The 24,508-nt window shown below is 45.5% G+C and overlaps 1 protein-coding gene across 5 annotated transcripts in view; it reads left to right on the plus strand.

Annotated features, from left to right (window-relative positions):
* Nucleotides 1–24,491, plus strand: part of LOC119250749 (zinc finger protein 260-like) — a 39,296-nt gene extending 14,805 nt beyond the window's left edge. For 4 of the 5 annotated variants that reach the window (XM_054697722.1, XM_054697719.1, XM_054697721.1 and 1 more), the window contains 10 exons: nucleotides 12,927–13,046; nucleotides 13,588–13,746; nucleotides 15,300–15,447; nucleotides 16,322–16,410; nucleotides 18,059–18,289; nucleotides 18,415–18,573; nucleotides 18,755–19,042; nucleotides 19,156–19,297; nucleotides 19,465–20,312; nucleotides 20,501–24,491. In XM_054697722.1, the coding sequence (XP_054553697.1) occupies nucleotides 12,927–13,046; nucleotides 13,588–13,746; nucleotides 15,300–15,447; nucleotides 16,322–16,410; nucleotides 18,059–18,289; nucleotides 18,415–18,573; nucleotides 18,755–19,042; nucleotides 19,156–19,188 (1,227 nt within the window). In that variant the 3' untranslated portion in view covers nucleotides 19,189–19,297; nucleotides 19,465–20,312; nucleotides 20,501–24,491. The remainder of the gene's footprint in view (nucleotides 1–12,926; nucleotides 13,047–13,587; nucleotides 13,747–15,299; nucleotides 15,448–16,321; nucleotides 16,411–18,058; nucleotides 18,290–18,414; nucleotides 18,574–18,754; nucleotides 19,043–19,155; nucleotides 19,298–19,464; nucleotides 20,313–20,500) is intronic. The other variant, XM_054697720.1, reaches the window with a different exon arrangement.
* Nucleotides 24,492–24,508: the final 17 nt, after the last annotated feature.

Raw genomic sequence — 24,508 nt, forward strand, 5'->3', positions numbered from 1 at the left:
TCTTGCCTGTTAATTTTTTTTTTATTAAATTGTTGTTCATCTTTGTGCAATATTGGATTGCTCCCCTTCTGTGTAATTCTTGCAAATGTCCTGTCTGCACCGCCCCTGTGACCCGTCACCCCAGGCCCTGGTGCTCCTCCTCCCCTCCTGGCCCCTCTTCTGCCCTGTCCCCTGCTGGCATCTCAGCTCTGTCATCTGCCTGCTAGTTTTGTCTTTTTCCCCTGACCCTTTCTTCGTTCCCCTGTATTCCTTCTGGAGGTGATGATGTAATCCAGGTCTTTTTCCTGCACTCTTTGTTCAGAACATAATCCTTTCTGCCATTGCTGGCCGTGCCCTGAATGTGGTCTTTGTCTGAGTCAGTTCATACCTTGGGGTGAGTGGTCGGTGTGGAAGGTGGTGGCTGAGGAAGTCCTTGATGTAACTCTCGCTACCACCCCCCCTCAGGGGTCCCGGGCACCTTCTGGTGTGTTTCTTTGGCGCCGTGGTGATGCCGAGCGGAGAGTTTGTGCAGCAGGTCTGGAGTCTGAGGCCTCGGGTGTGCTCTTCCTCATTTCTTGTCTTTGGTGCGAAAGTACTTCCAAGTGGAGCCCAGAGTTCTGGAAGAGCCAGAGATTTACTCACAGGAGTAAGGACAAGAAAGCTCCCTGAGCAGAACGGTCCTGAGGGGTGGCCGCTGGGGCCGAGAAGCAGGGGCTCCCACGGCTGTGGCGGGCAGGGAGCGGGGGCTGGTCGTGGGGATCTCTGCCGCATGTCTCTTGCTGAAGGGCTTGGCCTGAGGTCTCTCCCGAGGCTCCGAGGCCTGCTGAGTTTGCCCCCATTACTCGCCTGCGTGCCCACACCTAGCCTCGGTCTGTGGGTTTGCAGTCATGCCCTGTGTCAGCTCCGCGGCGTCCTCTCCGCAGGGCTGGGCTCAGGGCCCGTCCATCAGGGATTGTTTCTCTGATCATGGATTTGGGACTTGGGCACCCGCTCCTCCCTGCCCGCGCCCTCTACCCAGCTTCCTCCATCAAGAACATCTCTACGGCCAGAGCCCCCGTCCTGTTTCCAGTCGGGTGACTGACGGGGTGTCTGTACCCTGAGAGCATCCTCCCTGATTCTGGGGGAGGTACATTGGTCCCTTCAAACTCCACCTGGAGTGTTGGGGCCACGGGCCATATTCCTCAACACGCCATGGGAGGTCGCTGAGGTTTTCACCCCCAGGCCGCAGACTGCTTTCCACGATGTTGCAGGCTCCTAGGTGTTCTCGAGCGCCCATTAAAGATGGCATTGGGCCCCTCAGCCTTCACCTCAGACCTGGTCCAAAGAGGCCTGCAGCGTTTGCTAAGACAACGCTCCTCTGCTAGTGCCATGTTCCCTAGAAGTGTCTGTTGCTGTGACGTGACCCATGTGGACTGTTGCAACAAGGGTCACTCTCTGCTCTGAAGGTGAGGGGTTCAGGGGGTCATGTCACGTTCCCCTGCAGGTGTGTTGGGGCATCCAGGGGTGTGGCGGGTGAGGCCTCTGCAGATGGGTGGGCAGCCCAGGTGGGTGGTGATGGTGTTGGCGGAGGCCCAGGAGAGACCTCCACCGTGCTCCGTATGGACCTTGCCCAGCTCAGCCGCATCCCAGGGTCAGGACGCGCAGGATCAGCACAGCCCAGAGACACTGTCCATGCTCCAGCGGTGAGGACACTACAGGAGCCCTGAGCTCCAGGGACAGGGAGTGGACCGGGGCCGGGGAGCACTCCCCAGAGACGAGTGGGGAGCAGAACAGGCAGATCCACTGAAATCCACTGCTGAGGGGAGCCGCGGGGAGTCAGGAGAGGTGCTGTGCCCTGTGGGTCAGCTCCCTGGCTGGGGATGGAGTTCTTACTGCAGTGGCTATGGCTCAGCTTCATGGTCTGAGATTTACGGAGCAGGGAGGCTATGGGTCCATTCTTGTGTGGGGCGCTTATCCTTCGGATATGGGGACAAGAGGTGTATGCTACTTGCAGGTCTGTGCCATCTCCCTTGGTCGCCCCCACCCCTAAGTTCATCCCCTGGATGAAAAGGAATGTATCCATAAGATACTGAGGTGGATGGCAGGTCTTGGGCTGCTAGGTTCTCTTTCTGTGGAGAAGCAGAACTGCTCGGGAAGAACATGTTCATCTTGGTAATGTAGCCAGGCTAGAAGACAAAGAGTAGTTTGTCTTTGTTAACAGTTAAGTAATGAGCAGAAAGAACGCAGGTCTATTTTGGGGATGTATGTAAGCCTTCGGGGACACCCTGGTTTCAGAAATAAGGGTTACACGACAGAATGAGTGTTCGTAATGCCACCAAACTCTGCATTGAAAAACATATGTCTTCCTAAGTACAAATAATGAACTAGAAGAGGAAATTAACAAAGCCATGTCACCTACAATTGCACACGCAAAAAATTAACAGAATAAACTTAACAGAGGAGGTGAAAGACTTTTACAAGGAAAACTATCAAACATTGTGGAAAAAAAATAGAAAGTGTAGAGAAATGGAAAGAGACACCTAGCTCATGGGGTGGACGAATCAACATTGTCCAAAGGGCCTTCCAACCCAAAGCCCCTTCTAGATTCACTGCAACCCCAATAAATATCCCAATGGCATTATTCAAAGGAACAGAACAAAGATTACTGAGGTTCATATGGAAACACAAAAGACCCCAAATAACCAAAGCTTTCCTGATTAAAAGCGGGGGGAAATGAAGGAGTCACACTTCTGATCTCAAACTAAAGGTAAAGGGGCTCCCTGGTGGCCAAGGGGTTAAACACAGTACTCTCAAACTACTGCCAGCCACTGTGCACAAGTTGGATCCCTAGCCTGCCAGGGAGCTGACGGACATGTGCCTCAGACCTCTCCTGACTGGCCTGCTGCGCCCCTCAGCAGTGTATTTTGTCAGTCGGCCTGCTCTGTTCCCTGCTCCGTCTCTGGTGAATCCTCTCAACCCCGGCATCTACGGCCTGTGCCCCAGCTCTTGTGTGCATAAATAAATATTAAATATTCGTTAAACAAGTATTTTGGAAAGCCACATAATTGAGCTAGAGTTACCTTATCAAATTCTTAGTTATAAATTAATCTGACTTGTGATATCATTTTGAAGAATACTAATAATAAATATGTGTAGATTCATGAAACAAATCTGTAAAAACTTGGATGTGTGCAAGATTATGTGGAACATCCTGAGAGACGGAAAATAAATCCCGAGAGCAGGCCAGGATGAGCTGCTCACCTTCTCACAAGCAGGGATGAGCATCAAGCAGTCTCAGGCGGGGAGAGGCAGCCTTGTTTCCAGCTCGTGTCCTGAGACTTTCCTGGGCTTGGCTGCGGGGACCGACATGTCGGCCAAGGTGAGGTGAAGTGTGGACTCTCTCTCCGTCCTGAGGACAGAGTGATCGGGGCCGTCCTCCTGCGGAGAGCTGGGGTGGAGGGTATGGACGCTGCTCGGGGCACTGTCTCGCGGTGACTCTGCGCACCCTGCTCGGTGGCCTTTCGGGGTGAGCTGAGGAAACAGTGTGAAGGACACGTGAAGTCTGTGAAAAGGCCCCCGGCGCTCGCCGCGGTCACTGCTGAGTATCCCGGGAACATTTTCCCTCTGCGGCGAGCCCTGTGCTGGCTCCGGCGGCTCCGGGATCTCCAGGGACGCTGTCTGGGTAAGCCTGAGCTGCCGCCTCCTGGGGCCTAAGTCCCAAACTCACAGTGGGAGGTTCCCGGGGCAGGGGGAGTCGGGGTGCAGAGGTGGCCCTTGGCGGGTGGATTCCTCCATCGGGCGCGAACGTCCTCAAGGCTCTCCCGAGGGATTCCCTCCACAGCGGCCGGCGAGGCCCGCGGAGGAAACAGGGTGACCACGGGCGGCGATGGTGGGGGGGACCTGCACCCGCCCAGGCAGAGGCAGCCCTGGCACCGTCGCCCCCATGACACCGCAGGTGTGTCCTCCCTGCGCTGCGACAGTCTCGGCCCGTCAGGAGCTTCAGCCCATCCCAGGCACGTCCTCCCCGCCCGGCGGGGTCTGAGCTAGTGGCTCCTCCTCCGGGTTCTCAGTCCTCCCTTGACTCTCCCAGGGCACTGCTCCTTGAGCGCCACTGGACACGGGGTATCCCCAGGGGTCGTGCGGGCTGCTGTCCTCAGAGTGTGGAGAGATGAGTACGTGCGGGGTTTGTTCTGTGTCTGTCACTCACCTCCTTCGTCTTCTCGGGGGGCGTGATGTCGAAATTGGGAATTTAAAAATTCCTTTTGTTACAGGAGGTGGGGTGACCGCAAAGCCCCCAGAATATCTGCTCTAGAAAGGGTCTGCCATCTGCTGCATCAAGAAAAAGCATAAAAAGGGGCCTCCCCGGTGGCGCAGTGGTTGAGTGCTGGGTTGCGAAGCTGCCCGCAGCCTCTGCAGCGCCGGTTCGATCCCCGGCTGCTCCCTGGCCACCGGAGGAGGGTCCCACATGGCGCGCAGACCTCTCCTGCCGCCCGCTGCTCCCCTCAGCAGTGTACTTCGGTCCTTCTGCCTGCTCTGCTCCCCGCTCTGGCTCTGGTGAATTCTCTCACCCTCCCGCGCTTCTGACTGTACCCAGTGCTTGCATAAATAAATGAATAAATTTTTTTTAAAAAAGCATAAATTTAAAACAATCTGGCCAAGCGTCTTGAGGAAGGTATGGTTGCTGGAGCCTCATGGGCAGGAGGGGAGCGGCTGAGCCCTGCACAGTGAGACCAGGGCAGCTGCCCCTCTGGTGGCCCAGGCTGCGGCCACGGAAGCAACAGCATTTTGCTACCCCCAGGCCCTGCGTGCAGAGCCCCTCAAGCCTCTCAGCACCGCAGAATGTGTCCAGGTCAGTCGGCCCCTCAGGAAGGCTCTGAAACATAAACTGGACAGTCGACAGAGTCATAGGTCAAGGAGCTTCCATTTCTCCTTGTTTAAGGAGAATGATTCTAACAGTGAAACCGGAATTGTTGTTTAGAGCCAAGTGGATTTTCGGTTTCATGAGAACATCCAGAAGTTTCTGATGACAGTAAATATTGGCAGTTTTCTCAGTGGAGAGCTATCATCTCAGCTTGGGAAAAATTTACATGTTGGGCAGATCGGTTCCTGGGAGATGATACTTAGAAGGAAAGCACGGGATGGGTGCACTGATAAAGGAAAAGATATTTCATGTGGTGTCCAGGATGTCGTCGTTATTCAAGACACCATTTGCATCGCTCACAGTAAAGGACCCCAGGTGCTATAACGTGGAACATGGAACACCGGGTGCTTCAGCCTCTAAACTCCCTCCCTCTCTCATGAGGATGCCTGTCTGGCTGGGGGCATCTATGTGATCATTTGGGAGCTCCGGCTCCTCAGGTGTTGATTCCGTCCTCCTGTGTGTCTGTGGAGTCCTCTGGCTGCAGCCAAAGGAGGGGTGGGGAAGGACACTGTGGGTGAGGTGGGGAGGTTTCACTAGCAGACCTCTCTCCTGCCCCTGCTCGGGTGGCGACAGCTCCCGCAGGCACCGCTGTGGTGGAGACCCGTGATGTGATCTCATTGTGGCGCGCAGAGACCGTGTGCTGGCGAGCATCTGGCCATTCTGCTCGCTTCCTTCCCTGAGTCTTCTGTTCACCCTCGAAAACTCAGGGTTTTAAGGATTTCTCTTATTTGTACTCCGGAGCCAATGCTGTGTATTGTTGAGAGTCTCAAGTAGTTAAATATTTCTTGTCTATAATGACACTTCATTGTGTCCTTGGTTCTCGTGGACCGGGTGCTCCCAGCCCTGGACACCTGGAGGGACATGTTGGCCATGGTGCGGTGCGATACAGCCCCTCACTCCTTCCTGGGAAAAGAAAGAGATCGTGCCATCTTCCTGCAGAGAGCTGTACATTGAGAACATGTAGACTGCTTGATACGGTCTTTCTTTTTCGGGGGGCATGACCCAAGGAGATGCTTTCCAATGCAGATGAAATCTTCGAGTGTGACAGTACTCACCAGCCGTGTCTTGCAGTAACAAATCGCTGGAGACAATGTGTAAGTCCAACCGCGAGGATGGTTGGACAGAGGACAGTGGACCGTGTCCCTGGACTGCGGTGGGGCAGCTGCAGGTGGACAGTGGAGCGGGCGGAGGAGAATGCGGGGACCAGCAGGGGCAGAGAAAAGGCCGCCCCACCCAGTGCCGAGAGGCAGGGATGCCTTGAACGCGGGGTGGCGAGGGCGCGGGGTGTTGCTGGGGTGGCGAGCCAGGTGCACAGCGCCCCCGCCCAATGGCGCAGCGGGCCCACCTGTCTCTCCCGGGAGGGCCGGTCTGGCGCATCCGCGGTCCCCGCTGAGGAATCCCGAGCAGGTGCCCAGCTCGGGACAGACACCTGTCACCGCTAAAAAGGCTCCCGACGCGTCCATGGCCGTGTTCAGAGCAGACACGGGCCATCTCCTCCCTTCCGGCAGAGCTCCCAGACGGGCACTCCGCCCAGCCGCCTGCGTGCCCGTGCGCCCCGCCCGAACCCCGGAGTGAAGTCGGGGCTGGCAGGACCCTAGTTTCCGCACGGCCCATCTCCTTGGGCCTGGGGCCTCTGCGGTCGCGGTAGGAGCAGGTGAGGGGGGGGGCGTGGGAACACCCCCGTGCGGCTGCCCACGGAGAGGGGCCTTGCCGCCCCGGCATGGGAGATACGGTGGGAACAGGGGGCTTGGCTGGTGTCTTCCCGGCCCAGGAGGACCCTGGGGGTCGGGGCTCATTCCTGAGTGTGACCCTCAGTGACCTGCCTCCGCGGACGGGTCTCCCGGCGCTCGTGGTGAGTGGGTGCACCTGGGGTGGGTGCACCGGGCCAGTCCTGCTCCCCACCCGCGTGTTCATCTCAGGGACACGCCTCAGGGTTTGGGGACCGCGGGGTGACATAGTCCAGGGCCGTCGACCCCTATCCGCACCAGACTGGCTGGCAGAAGAGCACCCCGCCCCCAACCATGTCTGAATGGCAGCCCCTAATGGAGGAGAACCGGTCTCTCCACCCCACCTTGTGCACTGGGGGCAGGTGATGAGGATCTAACCCGGGGCGCCCAGCCTCTACCCTCCAGAGAGGACCTTCAGGAAGGAAGCCACAGGGCCACCCTGGGGAGCAAGGGTCAGACACAGCTCTGTGAGGCTGTCCGCAGCCTCTGCTGCGCGAGTTCGGTCCCGGCCAGGGAGCTGCCCACAGGGCGCGGCAGACCCCTCCTGTCTCCCTGCTGCTCCCCTCAGCAGCGTTTCAGTAGATCCTCCTGTGCTGCTCCCCACTCTCTCTGGTGAATTCTCTCACCCCCCCAAACCTCTGGCCTGTATCAAAGAATTAATGGAAGAACTAAAGAATTCTGGGAAAAGCAATGAAAGCAGAATAGATGAAATGGAAGAACGAATAAGTTCTCTTGATGACACAGAAATAAAAAAAAAAAAAAACAGAAAAGGAAAGAGAAGTACGAAGGAAAAAGAACGAAGAAAGACTTCGGGAACTATCTGACTCCATGAAGAAAAGAAATATAAGAGTTATAGGAATCCAAGAAGGAGAGGAGAGAGATGTAGGAACAGAGAAAATATTCAAAGAGATAATTGAAGAGAACTTCCCAAATGTGAAGAAGGAGATGAAAATTGATATACAAGAAGCAAGAAGAACACCAAACTTCCACGACATAAGGAAAAATACAGCAAGACACATAATAGTAAAGCTCCCAAGAATCCAAGACAAGGAAAAAATAATGAAGCTGGCAAGAGGGAAGAAACAGATAACATTCAAAGGAAAGCCAATCAGGCTGACATCAGACTTCTCCGAAGAAACACTACTGGCAAGGAGAGAGTGGAGGGACATAGTCAACAGACTCCAAGAAAACAGATGCCAAGAATACTCTATCCCGCAAAGCTCTCCTTCCTCTATGAAGAAAGAATAAGGACCTTCCCAGACAAACAGAAACTCCGGAATTTCATTACAACTAAACCCCCACTCCAAAAAAATACTACAAGTAGTCCTAAAGCCAGAACCTCAGAGGGACGAATAACAACAAAAGAAGGCCAAAAAAAAAAAGTTATTAAAAGAATAAATAAAATCAAAGGAAAGACAAACACAATGGCAAATACAGATGCTAACATATCAATATTAACTCTAAATGTAAATGGACTAAACTCTTCAATAAAAAGACACAGAGTTGCAGCCTGGATTAAGAAACAAAACCCAACCTTTTGCTATCTCCAGGAAACACATTTAGCTACAAAAGATAAAAATAGGCTCAAAGTTAAAGGATGGAAAACAATCCTACAAGCAAATGGACCAAAAAAGAAAGCAGGAACAGCTATACTTATATCAGATAAAACAGATTTCAAACTCAAAAAGATAAAAAGAGACCCCAATGGTCACTACATTATGATCAAGGGGACAATACTTCAAGAAGAAATAACACTCATTAACATATACTCACCAAACGAAAGAGCACCAAAATATATCAGACAACTGTTGTCCTCTCTGAAAACAGACATCAGAGAAAACACATACGTAGTGGGAGACTTCAACACTCCACTATCCACAATGGATAGATCAACAAGACAAAAAATAAGTAAATAAACCAAAGCTCTAAGTAAGGACCTAGAGCATTTGGGCTTAACAGACATCTATAGAACACTAAACCCCAAAAAAAGGAGTACACATTTTTCTCAAGCGCACACGGATCATTCTCCAGGATCAATCACATACTGGGGCACAAGACAAACATCAACAGATACACCAAGATTGAAATCATATCAACCATCTTTTCTGACCATGAAGGCATCAAACTAGAAATAAACCATAAAAAGAAGGCAAGGAACTTTCCTACCTCATGGAGATTAAAAACCACACTACTGGAAAACCACTGGACTAATGAGGAGATCAAAGAAGAAATTAAAAAATTCTTTGAATTGAACGACAAGGAGGACACCGATATCCTAAATGTATGGGATGCAGCAAAAGCAGTAATAAGAGGAAAATATATAGCAATAGAAGCTCACATCCAGAAACAAGAAAGAACTCAAAGAAACAACCTAATCTCGAAGCTCAAAGATCTAGAAAAAGAACAACAAAAAAACCCAAAACCAGTAGAAGAAAATATATAATAAAAACCAAAGCAGAAATAAATCAAATTGAAACTAAAAAAAAAAAAAAATTCAAAAGATCAATGAAACCAAAAGCTGGTTCTTTGAAAAAAATCAATAAAATAGACAAACCCCTAGCCAGGCTCACAAAGGAAAAAAGGGAGAAAGCACAAATAAACAGGATCATCAATGAAAGAGGAGAAATCACAACGGACACAGCAGAAATCAAAAGAATAATCAATAACTACTATGAAAAGTTATATGGAAACAAGTTTAACAATCTAGAGGAGATGGACAAATTCCTACAACTCTACAATCACCCAAAGCTAGATAAAGAAGAAATAGAACACCTAAACAGACCAATTACAAGCAGCAAAATTGAAATGGTAATCAAAAACCTCCCCAAAAACAAAAGCCCAGGACCTGATGGATTTACAAATGAATTCTACCAAACATTCAGAGACGAATTAGTGCCTATCCTTCACAAACTCTTCCAAAAAATTGAGAAGGAAGGGACAATACCAAACACGTTCTATGAAGCCAACATTACACTAACACCAAAACCGAACAAGGACAACACAAAAAAGGAAAACTACAGGCCAATCTCCGTAATGAATACTGATGCAAAAATCCTCAATAAAATTTTAGCTATCAGAATCCAACAATGTATCCATAAGATAAATCACCACGACCAAGTTAGATTCATTACTGGGACACAAGGATGGTTTAACATCCGAATATCAATCAACGTTATCCAACACATCAACAAAAAGAAAAAAAAAAAACATATGATAATATCAATAGATGCTGAGAAAGCTTTCGACAAAGTGCAACACCCATTCATGATAAAAGCCCTTGAAATTCTTGGGATAGAAGGAACATACCCCAACATCATAAAGGCCATCTATGACAAGCCAACAGCCAGTATCATTCTCAATGGTGAAAAGCTGAAAGCAATTCCATTAAGATCTGGAACAAGACAAGGATGTCCACTCTCACCACTGCTTTTCAATATAATACTGGAAGTCCTAGCCAGAGCTATAAGACTAGAAAAAGACATCCAAGGAATCCAAATAGGAAAAGAAGAAGTCAAACTATCACTATTTGCAAATGATATGATAATATACATAGAGAACCCCAAAAACTCCACAGAAAAAACTAATTCAACTCATCAATCAGTTCAGTAAAGTGGCAGGATACACAATCAACACGCACAAGTCAGTAGCCTTCCTATACACAAACAATAAATCTGAAGAAGAAATTAAAAAAAAATCCCTTTTATTATTGAAACAAAAAAAATCAAATATTTGGGAATAAATCTAACAAAAGAGGTAAAGGACCTATACAAAGAAAACTATAAAACACTGTTAAAAGAAATAGAAGAAGACACAAAGAAATGGAAAAACATCCCCTGCTCATGGATTGGAAGAATATTATTAAAATGGCCATTCTACCAAAAGCAATCTACAGATTCAATGCTATTCCAATCAAAATTTCAATGCCATTCTTCAAACAAATAGAACAATTATTGATGAAATTCATATGGAATCACAAAAAACCCCAAATAGCCAAAGCTCTCCTAAAAAAAAAAAAGAAAAAGAAGGGAATGGAGGCATCACACTCCCAGACTTCAAAATCTACTACAAAGCCATAATCATCAAAACTGCATGGTATTGGAACAAGAACAGGCATACAGACCAATGGAATCGAATAGAAAATCCAGAAATAAACCCACAGATTTATGGTCAACTAATCTTTGACAAAGGAGCAAAGACTATGCATTGGAGCAAAGAAAGTTTGTTCAATAAATGGTGCTGGGAAAACTGGGTTGCTACATGCAAAAGAATGAAGCTTGACCACTACCTCACACCATACACAAAAATCAACTCAAAATGGATTAAAGAACTAGACATAAGACCTGAAACCATAAAATATATAGAAGGAAATATAGGCGAAACACTACGTGATTTGCACATCAAAGACATCTTTACAGACACATCACCCAAAGCAGTGATAGTGAAGGCAAAGATAAACAGCTGGGACTACATCAAATTAAAGAGCTTCTGCACAGCAAAAGAGACAATAACAAAAACAAAGAGAAACCCCACCAACTGGGAGAACATTTTTGCACCCAACACTAATGATAAAGGACTGATCACAAAAATCTGCAAAGAGCTGATGAGACTCAACAACAACAAAGAAAATAATATAGTCAAAAAATGGGCAGAGGAGCTGAAAAGAAACTTCTCTGAAGAGGAAATGCAAATGGCCAACAGGCATATGAAAAAATGTTCAACATCACTTGTCATCAGGGAAATGCAAATCAAAACTACCATGAGATACCATCTTACACCAGTGAGAATGGCACATATTAAAAAATTTAGCAACAACAAATGTTGGTGAGGGTGTGGAGAAAAAGGAACTCTCCTGCACTGTTGGTGGGAGTGCAAACTGGTCCAACCACTATGGAGAGCTATGTGGAGATTTCTGGACCTACTAAACATAGAGCTTCCATATGATCCAGCAATTCCACTCCTAGGTATTTACCCAAAGGACACAGAAACATCCATTCCAAAGAACACCTGCACCCCTATGTTTACAGCAGCACTGTTTACAATAGCTAAGCTTTGGAAACAACCCAAATGCCCAAAAATAGATGACTGGATCAAGAAGATGTGGTACATATATACCATGGAATATTACTCAGCATTCAAAACAGATAAACACATGCAATTTGCAGCAACATGGATGGCGCTGGAAGGGATCATGCTCAGCAAAATAAGCCAAAAAGAAAAAGAAAAATACTGGATGGTCTCACTCATAGCAGGAATCTAGAAAACTTAAATAAGGGACCAGGAAAATGAATAACTATAAGAAAGTGAAAATCAAAATCAACAAAAAACTATGAACCAGAGACACTTTTTGGGGGGTGGGGAGCGGGAGGGGAGGGATTGGGGTCAGAATGGGGGGGGCTGCAATTGTATGGGGAATATAAAAATAAAATTTATTATTAAAAAAAAATTGATGTGTTTTCCATGAAGTAGCATTCCTTACTTTCCCCACACTTGAATTATTTATATCCCCTCTTTCCATTTTTTGCCACATCCAACACTATTTTACTGAAATTGACTTGATATTTTTCTTTAGCTCATTTTTTTTTATTTTTAGTATAAAAGAGAACTGTATTAGTACTATAAATGAAAGTCAAGTGTCACTTTCAAAATTAGAAGGTGTGTGCATATTTCTAACAAAACAATTCTGAAATCCCTGCTGGCTGATTGGTGCCTGCATTAGCCTTGACCCAAGACCTGAATTTTATGCTTAAAAGTGAGAAGGAGCAACAGAACAGCTGTCTCACTGATGGGTGGACCCTGCTGAGGGCCACCTTCACTTACCCTCCTATAGTGACTTGTGATACTCATCCTCTAGAAACTTGCTGCAAATGGCTGTTGGCCCCTCGGTCAAGGTCATGTCAGAGATTCAAAGACAGAAAATAGACTTCCTGGCTTCACAGGATGTATAATTTTACGGGGAAGAGAGACCTGTTTTCCAGCATGGCTGTCATGGGTTGATAGTTAGTGGTTAATAAGTGGGACAGAATTCACAGGAAGGAGAGATGACTAGAGGCGAAGCTCCAGGGCAAAGGGAGCATCTGCGGGGCATTGAGGGGGCAGATGGGGTGCAGCACACATGTTGGAGGGGCCCTACTGATGTCCATCTGCAGAGCGATGCTTTCCTTTGGAAACTGGCAGGGGACTTACAGTGTTTCAGGGACAGCTGCTGCGCTCTGCTCAGAAGTATTAAGGCAGCAACAATGAGTATTAGTTATAAAAAAAAAAAACTAAGTATTATTTATTCTTTATATTTTTGAACACTTAACACTTGTATTTTTCCCCAGTTTGCCAGCACTGCTAAATATATGAAAAATATTCCCTATGTTAATGAGGTGTCAAGTGATGAAGCTCTCCCGAAGAGATACAGGAAGGAAATCATGGACCTTAAAAAGCAGTTAGAGGAGGTAGGTATGAGCCATGCATTTCTGGAAAGAATAGGGGCAGAGTGAGAGCTGGGTTCTCAATGCCCAGGACAGCACATGAGTCCTGCAGCCTAAACATAAAAGTTTGCAGGAAGAAATCAACTCAAAGTTTACTAATTTACTACAAGCCAAAAGATAGAGTTTCTTGAAATAATTCTGGGTTTTAATTTCCAAAGGGAAAATTTTGAGATATTCAAATGGGCCATGTGGAAATACTTCCTAGAAACTGTCACAAACTAGGACTTAGGTTAGAAAGAGGCCACCTCTTGCCATCTTGGTTTCTTCAGCCCTGAGTCAGAAATCTGACAGATGGTGTAATCACTAGCCACTGGAATTTTTGTGATCATCATGGCCCCATAATATAAGTTTGAGAAGTTATTGATTATGGTCATCGCATGCTAGTGTTCTGTGGATGAGATATATTTTATTTCAATAAAATTAAAATTCTCATTGCTGACATACTTAATTTATATTCTTCCAATCTAGCTACATTATCAACATAATGCAATGTTATGTTCTATAGGTTTCTTTAGAGACTCGGGCCCAGGCAATGGAAAAAGACCAATTGGCTCAACTTCTGGAAGAAAAGGATTTGCTTCAAAAAGTACAGATTGAGAAAATTCAAAACTTAACACGGATGCTGGTGACTTCTTCTTCCCTCACCTCACAGCAGGAATTAAAGGTAAAATTTTAAAGTTGACAGCTTAAACTTTGTCCATAGAGAATAGAATTCATGTTCTGATGTGTTTATTACAGTCAGAAGTGCGGGAGGGTGAGAGAATTCACCAGAGCCAGAGTGGGGAATAGAACAGGCAGACTGACAAAGAAATACACTGCTGAGGGGAGCAGCGGACACGGCAGGAAAAGTCTGCATGCCCTGTGGGACCCTTGCCAGTGGCCAGGGATTGAACTGGCACCACAGAGGCTGCAGGCAGCCTCGCAGCCCAGTGTTCAACTGCTGCACCACTGGGGAGGCCCTACATAGTCATTTCTTATCCTGTGAGACTGTGTATACAGGAAGCCCAGAAGGCCTGGTGTGCCTGCCTGTTCACCAGCAGCACCATGGAAGGCAGTTACGAATACTGATCTGCTCCCATGCACACAGACCTTAATTCGGGAACCCTAGATTACAGTCAAGGGGTCCATTTGTAACTGCTTCTTAAGAGATTAGGCCATTGGGAACCACAGGTCTCCAGGGCCGATGGGGATATTTTCTGTTTAAATAAACTGAAGTAATAGTCTCAGGGAAATTGAGAATATAAATCAATATAGTGTTAAAAAATTCTGGCTTCCAGCTTGTGTGCTTTTGGTTTACTCCAGTGGGGGCTTACTTCTGCGGTGAAGGTGATGTGGGTAAGGAGATGCTGTGGAGCTGACTGCCTGAAGGTGATCCTGTTCTGTCGACTCCAAATGTTGACACCAGGTGATTCTTAAGTGTGCTTTGCTGCACTTCCCTTACCTGTGAGCTGACTGGTGTGAGAATGATGTGAAGTAATACAGAAGTGTGCTTGCCCCACACTCTCCACACAGCACATCTCCAGCAAGTGTCTGCTGCGAGGGTTGTTATTGATAGATACTGCTAGGCGTTCAGAACACACCTAGCAGGTAGGAAACAGCCCAGGGGAAGATGTAGGGAAGAGGGTTTTAGGAAGATCTCAACATGCACAAAAGCCTAGAGTTGTGATAAAACATAATCTGTTCCTCAGATTTACATTGTCCTGTGGCAGGGGCATTTTAAACCACATGAAAGGATTTGAACATTGCATTGCTGTGAACAAAGAAATCCAGGGACATGACATGATCGGAACTGCAGCTTAGAAAGGCATGACTTTGGAGAGGGAAAAATTGGGCAAACTTAGCAAGACCCTGTGAGGGTTGAAGTGCAAGAAGCAGGGAAGGCAAGAGGAGTCACAGTATCAAGATGACACACAGGCTGGGATGGGCTGATGAAGGAGCAGGAGTCCCTGGTTCATTTCAGCTAAATCCCAGGGAACTTACAAGGAACCCTTCAAATAAAAATGAAATGTGACTTAGTTATATGCAATTTATTATGGAGTTGTCACTGATATGAAAAGTGGGATTATGTTTTCTCATCTGAGGATGTCCTTACACTTGCATTAAAGTAGTTAAGAAAATTCTGCCAAGTTAGTGGCTTTGAAAATGGAAACTAGTTCCCTCTGTTCTGTTGTTTGAGCCTAGGTCCAGGTGAGATTATTTTGATTTCTTTCTATTTAGGCTAAAAGAAAACGAAGAGTCACTTGGTGTCTTGGAAAAATTAACAAAATGAAAGACTCAAACTATGTCGATGAATTTAATGTGCCGGCAAATGTTACAACAAAATCACAAAGAGCTACTCAAACTGTCCTGGGAGAAATCGATGAATGTGAGTTTCTTTTCAGTTTCTTTTGATTATGAAGCATCCCTTTAAAGAGAAAATTAATTTACAGCTCAGTACAGTTAAAACATTTTTTAAATAGTATGTTAACTGTGATAGAATGGAGGTAATTATAAAAAACAAGTAACTCTAAGACAAAGCCGCTCTTTCCAGACCCCCAAGAATAGTGATTGAAACACATGAGCAGGTATTTTTACTGGTTTTGCCCCTCATCATTGTCCGGTTAAATTAGTACCCCTGTAACATCCACCTTAAACCTTGCTAATCTTGAAATGATGACATTTACACTGGAGTCTGTTCCAAAATAAGGTCTCCAACATTATAAATATTTTTTAAGCAAAATTTTAAAATCTTCTCACAGTGATCAAATCCCATTCAGAATAGATTTGTCCATTTTACCTGTATCAAGGAGCTCTACTTCATTATTAAGCCAACAAGCAACCTTTTTTTTTTTAGCATAAAAGAGCTGGGGTGCAGGCCAGAGGTATGGGGGTAAGAGGATTCACCAGATACAGACTGGGGAGCAGAACAGGGATATCTACTGAAACACTGCTGAGGGGATCAGGGGGCGAAACAGGAGCGGTCTGCTATGCCATGTGAGTAGCTCCCTGGCTAGGGATCGAGCTGAGGCCATAGTAGTAATAATGTTGAGATTTAATCCGTAGGCCACGAGGGAAGCCCCCAACAAGTGATCTTAATTCAAACAGCAGCACATGTGACTGTGTCTGTTGTGACTGCATCCTTGGCATTCAGAGTGTGAATGTGAGGGATAATTTGAACTAATCATTACTTCTAATCAGAATTTCTCAATGATCTCATTTAGGAAACTTTGTAAAGGATAAATTTCTTTTTCTCCTCCTAGCTCTCTGTTCAGAGTCTGATGTTTTCAGTAACATACTTGATACATTAACTGAGGTAGAGTGGAATCCAGCAACAAAGCTACTAAGTCAGGTAAGTTAAAAGTACTTCACAGAACATGCTTTTACTCTTTGAAATCCAACTGCTTATCAGTGTTTGCTGCTGTTAAAGCACATTTTGAGCTCTGACTTCATTTGAGTGATAATTCTGCATCTAATTACGGTTTCCTGAGCTCTAACTCTGGCTGAGGCGCATGCATCTGAATATAGGTAAGCCTTTGCTTCCAGGTCTCTACCAGCAAATCTTAGTGTCAGGGTTTTTTTTTAATGTTCTGTTTTACCTTGGGCAAAGCCATGAGGGTAAAAAGAACTGATTTTAAAAGTGTGAAACGTCTCAGGTATGTATCAACAGTAAAGGAATGATATATCACAGACAAAACTGTTACCAGATAACACTGAAAAGTAAAAATAACTGTTGTATGGCATATCAGAACTTTTAAGAATAAGAAATACCGTGATAGATGCTGTAGTACATTTAGAGTTTGGCTAATTTCTGGCCTGCTAAGGTTCAAAGAAATTTCTATAGTTTTAGAAATACAGTTGTTAAAGAAATTTTCAGTTTCATTTTGTAATAAAATTTCATTTTATTTTGGAATAAAATTACAGTGCTTCTTGGAAATCACTATCATTAGTTAACCATTATATTTGGTTACTATTGTTAATTAGGTATTGTAGACAAAGTGCTTTTTTGTGTCTGAAACATACTCTTGAAGTTTGTTGTTATTTAAAAAAACCCTGGTGTTTGTTTTGCTTTTTTTTTTTTAAACTCTGAGCTTATTTTTTTCTTATATAGAAAGTTCTTTTAAAAATAATTATTCCAGCTTTAAATACAGCAATGCCCTCTCCCTCATTGTGTCAGTCAAAAACCCAGGAGCCATCCTTCTCCCCACTCACTCCCTAGCCTTGTGGTGTGAAGAGGGGTGGTGTGTGTGTGTGTGTGTGTGTGTGTGTGTGTGTGTGAGAAAGAGAGTGAGCGAGAAATCCACCCACTTTTCTCTCCAGTTGTCAACAGCCCCATCACTGCTTTCCCTGACTTTCTGCAAATAGCGTCCTACCTGGTCTTCCCCCATTCTGTCTTAAGCTTCTTAGATTCTCTAACCCAATCCCATGCAATCTTTTCTTCATAAACCCTGGAATAGCTTCTCTTTGCCCTTGGAATAAAGACAAGACTCCCCACGTGGCCTGTGTGCCCTTGGGCCCAGGCATTCTGGCTTCTGGACTTGTTTCCCCCCATCTTCCTTCTCGTGACTCCACAACTCTGGTCTCTGGCTCTCCCTCACCCTGAAGACGTCCTGCTCTCGCTGCCTGCACTGTTTCTTGAGACCCCTTCACCTGGTTAGTGGTGTCAGCCTTCAGACCTCGACTAGTATGCCCCAGCTCCCAGGAGGTCCTCCCTGAGATTGCCGTGAGACCCTGGAGTGCCCCACCTGGGTCTGGTGGGATTTGGCACAGTATCTCTCCTACCCCAAGGGGGAAATCTCACCATTTGCTGTCCAGCCTCTAGTAGGACGCTGTGCGCCCTCAGTGACTGCTAGCCAGCTGAGTTGTGGAAGAGCAGGAAGGCTGCTCTATGAATGAGCCGATCCCAGCTGGATTGTTGTAGGAAGTATCCTTATTTCTTCTCCCCTTGAATAAAATACAGACTCTGGATAGCCACTGTCTTATTTTATGATTTTCTTAAGGCCCAAGAATCTCAAGAAAATCAAGAACTGTCCTTCAGCATGGAAGAAAAAGGCAGTGAGACTGAGACAACAACGAGTGAGGAGGGGGCATCAGAGGCACCATTCAGAGTCGAGGGTGCAACTCTCCCGGAGTTGGGGGCAGGAAGGCTCAGCTTGTCACAGGGGCTGCAGGAAGCCCTTCAGACTGAAAGTGACCAACTCAGAGAGAACTTGGGAGAGGTCACAGCTAAAGTAGGTTTTTAAAAACGTTTTATAAGCATTTTTATAAAAGCTAAACCTTTGAAAAACCAAGTTAGTCATATTGTGATGTTTGTAATGTTTCTGCATATTTCTTGCAATTTCCTCTAATAATGAAGCACCAAGAAACGGAAAAGGAACTGAGAATTGCTCATCATCACCTGAAAGAACATGAGGGAACCATTCATCAGCTGAAAGTGGCTCTTTGCGAGAGGGAAACCGAACTGTCAAGCATGCAGAAGGAACTAGAAACAGCCCACAATGAATTAAAGAAAAAGGTAAATTGGGGGTAAAGGAACAGCGGGAGGAACCTGAGTGGGCAACTGACTGGAGGACTCAGTTGTCTTGGAAACATCCTGTATTTTTTTCCCTTAAACAATATGCACATACATGTAAACCTATCTGTGTATATTTGTATGTGTGTGTCTGTGTTTGGGGCTAACATGTTAATATTTTAAGGTCCAAGAGCTTCATGAGAAACAAGAACAACTTACTACCATCAAAGAAAGCAGTGAGACTCAGGAGAAAATGAGCCACGTGGAGCAGTTAGAGGAGCTTCTTAAGGCCAGAGATGCATCACTACATCGTGTGGAAGGCGAGAGGCTCGAGCTGATGGAGAGGCTTCAGGAAAGTCAAGAAGAAATAAAAATTATAACTAAGGAAAGAAATGAACTGAAGGGCGTGCAGGAGGCCCTGCGAAAGGAGAGAGACCTGCTCAAGGAAAATATTGAAGAAATCAAAGCTAAAGTACGTTTCCCTCTTTCAGTGTTTTTGTTTTTTTTTTTTTTTTAACAGAAATAATGTCAAGGTGATAATGATGATGCCCACTCAATATTAATAATTTTCCTCAAATTACAAAGGGACAGAAAATCAAAGAGGAGCTAAAAAACTAGTGTTCTTCTGATGGAGTCCCAAGAAACTATTGATGCAGAGACCCTGTCAGAGGAGACGGACCAAGAGGCGGGGTCTCCAGGAGACCTGGATGCTGGATTACAGGGCAGAGTAAGTCTTGTTTTCTCACGTGAGAAGTGCCCCGACTCTGGTGTCTGCCTTCTTACCTGGGTGAGCAGCCTAGACTAAATGCAGAGGTGTTTGCTTGAATCTAGAAACAATCCTATTTCCCCAAATCTCTGGCTCTGCCCGGCTCACTTGGTTTCTAATGTCCTCAGACCCAGGAACGTCAGCCTGTGGAGGGTGCAGCTGTCAGCGAGGCTTAGGCCACAGAGTGTGAAGTGGAGCGGCTGACGCAGCAACGCGAGACCCAGACGTCTACTCTGGAGGACACAGAGACGGAGAAGCTGCACAAACACTTAGAAGAAATGAAGTCTGTTTGCAAAGAAACAGATGACCTCCGGAGTCTGCAGGAGATCCTCAGAGCAGAGAGGGACCAGTTCCAGGAGAGCCTTCGGGAAGCTGTGTGCAGGGTGGATCTCCCCAACCCTGAAGGGGAGACAGCCCAGCTGGGAAGCCAGGGGAGGGTCTCACTAAGACCTTCCAAGTGTTGTGCATGGACCCGGAAAGTGCCATTGCAGCTGTGTGTCCAGCAGCGTCAGCACCACTGTGCAGGGCTGTGTGGAAGGGTCTCTGCCACAGTGAGGTGCAGTGACCAGTAAAGCAAACCTGGACAAGGGGACATGCTCAGTGTCTGTGGTAGGGCTGCTTAGATTGGGGCCACAGGTTGAAGCCATGGTTAACAGGCCATGGGTGAGGGGGCTCGGGCACTAGGTGGTCCTGTCAAGGAAGAAAGGGCGGGTGCGGGGCTATTGACCTCTCCAGGTCACTCAGAGGAGGGGCTCAGTTAGGACAGCTCCTTCGTACACAGCTTGAATTGTGTTTATCTTTCCCAATAACCATCAAGGACCTGGAAATACAAGAGGAACTAGAAACTGCTCGCATGAGTCTGAAAGAACAGCAAGAAACCATTGATAAACTCCGAGGGATGGTTTCAGAGAAGACAGATGAAATATCAAGTATACAAATGGATTTAGAAAACACAAATTCTTTCTTAAAATCACAGGTATATTTTCCTCTTTTTAAGTTGTTACCTGAGTAAAACAATTTGAATTGGGTCTTTGTAATGAGACAGGACATGAATTAACCTAAAATTGAAGACAAGTAAAGCTCTCCCTACCCTGTTTAGAAACTGTTTTTTAGCTGTTTATTTGCCTCTTTCTGTAGCCAAAATAACTGTATGATTATCTCAAGGTCCAAGAACTCCAGGAAAAAGAACATCAACTTCTTGAGGCAAAACATTGTCTCACAGAAAATATATACCAAACAGAGCAACTGAGGAAGGAAATGGAGGCCCAGAACTCTACCCTGGGAGGTCTAGAAGCAGAGAAGTTACGGTTGACACAGAAACTTCATGAAAACCTTAAAGAAATAGAATTTATCACCATGGAAAGAGATAGCCTGAGAAGAGCAGAGGGGGCGCTCCAGACAGAGCAGGAACAGCTCAGGGAGAGCCTCCGGGCAGCCAAGACCAAAGTGAGTCCTTCTCATCGTTTTACTAGGGAGGAGGAAAATAATTTCTCGTGGATGTATTGATCGAACAAAGTGAGGAAAGACATGAAGGATGGTGCAATCCACCTGTTCTGCTCCCTACTCTGTTCTCTGGTGAATCCTCTCACCCCTCCCATACCTCTGGCCTGCACCCCAGCTCTTGCATGCATAATAAAATCAATAAAAAGCAAAGGACTGTATTTGTGTACATGTGGTTCTGATGACTTGCAGTAATTGTGAAGCATATGTGTGTAACTCCCTAAAGAAAGAAGTAACGGTGAAAGACTAGGTAAGAAATAAATTATGTGTGTTTGTGAGAACAAGTAAGGAAAAAAGAAACCGATTGTGTGTTCATGTGACACAAGGTAGCAAACATAGTACCCACATATGCGTGTGACCCTTTGGGGAATGAAGCACCTGTGTAAGTGTGTGTATGTTTATGTGAATACACAGAGAAAGTAGGTGGTTGTGTGAGACCAGGGGAAAAATGGAGTCGCTGGTATGTTTGCATGTTACTAAGTGAGGAATGAAGGAACTGTGTGTCTCTGTGTGAGGAATGAACAAACATACTGGATGTGTGCATGTGGTAAGTGAGGAATAAAACATCATGCGGCTAGGCAAAAAATCAAGAAATTGATTGTGTGACTAGGTGAGGAGTGATTCTGAATGTGTGTTTGTGGTGAGATGAGGTAACAAATGAGGTCACTGTGTGTTATTGTGCTTAACTTCAAAGGTAAGGGATGAGGTGATTTTGCATGTGCAGGTGCCTGTGACTGTGTGTGATTGTTGGGTGAGAAATAGTGATTATGTTTATGTGTGTAAAAACAGGTGAGAAAAAAGTGACCATGTGTATGTGTGAGAGACAAGGTGAGCAATGAGAAACTGTCTATATGTGTGAGTAGGTAAGGAATGAAGTAATGGATGGGGTATGTGTTCACAGATGAGGAACATAACTGACTGTGTGTGTGGAAGGTGACACAGAATGAGGTGACTGAGTGTGTGTGGGTGGACCAAGAACAGGAGTGGAGTAAAGGATGATACATCCTTTACTGTGTGTGTCCAGGTGAGAAATCAAGTAATGGCAAGTGTGGGTGAACGAGTCGGTGAGAAAAAGTCAGGATATATTGACACGTGTGGGCACGACAAGGTGAGAAATAAATACTTGTGTGTCAGCGTGTGAGAAGTTATGTGTGTGTGAATGTGTATCTGATGAGACCAGGTGAGATGGGAACAAAACAACTGTGTGTGGGAGCGAGGTCACTGATGAAGACTGACTGTGTGTGTGTCACTAGGTTCACTTTTCCTTCCCCTCTTCCTCCTCTTTACCTCTGTACTTACCTCCCCTCACCTTTTCCTCGCTACTCCTTACCTTTTTTCCACAGGGTCCAATGTAGTCTCAACACCACAGTATTGACTGCGCCTTACCTCTTTTCATGGAGTCCAGTGCAGTCCCAACACCAAAGTGCTGTGGTGCCTCTGCTGAGGCCTCAGGAAACCAGCTCCTCTGTGTGGGCAGAGCCAGGGCCCCTGGCAGATGACCATGCACGGCAGGGATCAAAGTGGCTCCGGGTGCTCCGTGGGGGGTGGGTACAGTAGTATGCACAGCATTCACAGTCCCCACCCCAGAATTTCTACTTCAATGTCATGAAAGGATGGAAATTCAAACAAAAAGGGAAGCAACTTGATACATCCAATAATAATGATGGAGTGACGAATTGTGAAACAATGGGAATGAAATGAATGTGAACACAACTTACAACTTACACCAAATATCACCAAAATTATACATAAGCAAACAAAAATGGTCAACCATAATTATTAATAATAGCAGAAAACAGAATAAATGAATAGTGTGGACTTCAGAATATCAAATATTTTCTGTGAATATTTTTTGTGAAAGGACATGTTCAGAGAACCACAAGCCAAGAAGAAAAGTGAAGCAAATTTGCAAACCACGAATCTGAACAGACATCTCACCAAAAATATACAGATAATAAATGGGCGCACAAAATATATTCGTTGTCATGTATAACTAGGGGATTGTTAATTGGAACAAGGAAACATCACTACAAAGAACTGTTAAGCTCCCAACATCACTTTACCAGTTGACACACTGCTGGAGGGTGAGAACAGCAGGAAGACCCCTTCATTGCCGGTGGAATGCATGGGCAGATGCTTTGGAGGGCAGTTGGGCAGTGTTTCCCAAAGACAAAAAAAAAATCTCACCTTCAGATTCAACAATCAGGCCTCCAGTATTTAGACAACCACCTTGAAAAACTATGTTCAAACAAAATCTAGCATGTTATTATGTGCAGATGCTCTATTCATAATGGCTAAAATCCTTTCTCAAATCAAGATGTCCTTTAATGAAGAGTGCAAAAGCAAACTGTCATTCCTTCAGGGAAAGGGAGCAGAACGTGACCCCACAGAAGCCTCTTTGGCATAAGACCACTTGACAACCATAATATGAATGCAGAGCCTGTCTCATTGGTGTCAGGATTATTTGGGGTCTATTTTTAAAAACAGCAGTTTGGGAGAATCTCTCAAAAACAAGAAGTTGCCCCTCTGTGAGAGTTGCACACTCATAAGGGAAATCACCAGTCCTGAGGTTGTCTGCTCTCTACCAGGAACAGAAGAATAACAAATTCAAACCAAGCCACCAACCTCATCCATGGCAAGCTCTGGGCATTCATCTAAAGAACAATGACTCCCTGGCTGATTTTTCTTTGCATGATCACCTTCCATGGCTTTCCCCCTCTCCTGACATTTTCCTGTTTTGTTTTTACGTGAGGATGGCACAGAGACTGATCACTTGGGCCCTTCTATGGAGTTATTAGGTTTCCCCTGCTATCCCTCATGTATATAAGAAATATAAATGTTAGGAAAGTTCAGTTTGCTTTTTCTCCTATAATCTCTCTTGTATGATAGAGGATCTCATCTAAGATCTTAGAATAGTACAGGCAAAATTATTTGGTCATTCAAACATGCATGAATAAAATTCAGCAACAGGAACAAATGAACCATCAACCACTGTTGGAGGGAGGATGGGACATTTCTCTCTACCCCTCCAGCTGAAAAGCCATCCGATGAACAGCAGATGGATTAGTTGGAAAAACAACAAATTCAAGGACACAACTACGCACTCATTCATGTTCACCTCATACCAGGCCCCAAATCCATGCTCGCAAAACAATGCAAATCAGAAACAGAACATATGCTCTCACCATAACCCTAGATCATGACTATCATCTTAGTTATCATAAAGCCTAAGCATCATGCACAACAACCCTCACCCTTACTCAAATTATTACCTGAATTCCTAACCAAAGAAAGTGACCCTATTTTTCTAAACCAGTAACACCCAACTATAATCAGTCGAATCAAAAAAAAAAAAAAAATCATCACAAGAACAGAAAACTAAAGACCTGGACCTTTCAGGCTAGGAATCCTCCACAAAATAACAACAGGAAACCAACAGCCCATTAAAAGGTGGATACACTACAAACAAATGTCTATCCCAGAAAGTCCAGTTGTTAACATACTAAAACCAAGACATGCAACGAACCCATGGATTGTATGAGGAACAAACATGGATCATGTCAAGTGATTCAGAAAACTCTTTCTGAAAAAATCCAGTACCCTTCCATGATACAATCACTCAAAAAGCAGGAATAAAGGAAAGTTTTTCAATAGAATATAGAGTATTATAAA

This window comes from Talpa occidentalis, unplaced genomic scaffold, assembly GCF_014898055.3.
Source record: "Talpa occidentalis isolate TD23 unplaced genomic scaffold, MPIMG_talOcc4v2.1 talOcc4.18, whole genome shotgun sequence".
NCBI lineage: Eukaryota > Metazoa > Chordata > Mammalia > Eulipotyphla > Talpidae > Talpa > Talpa occidentalis.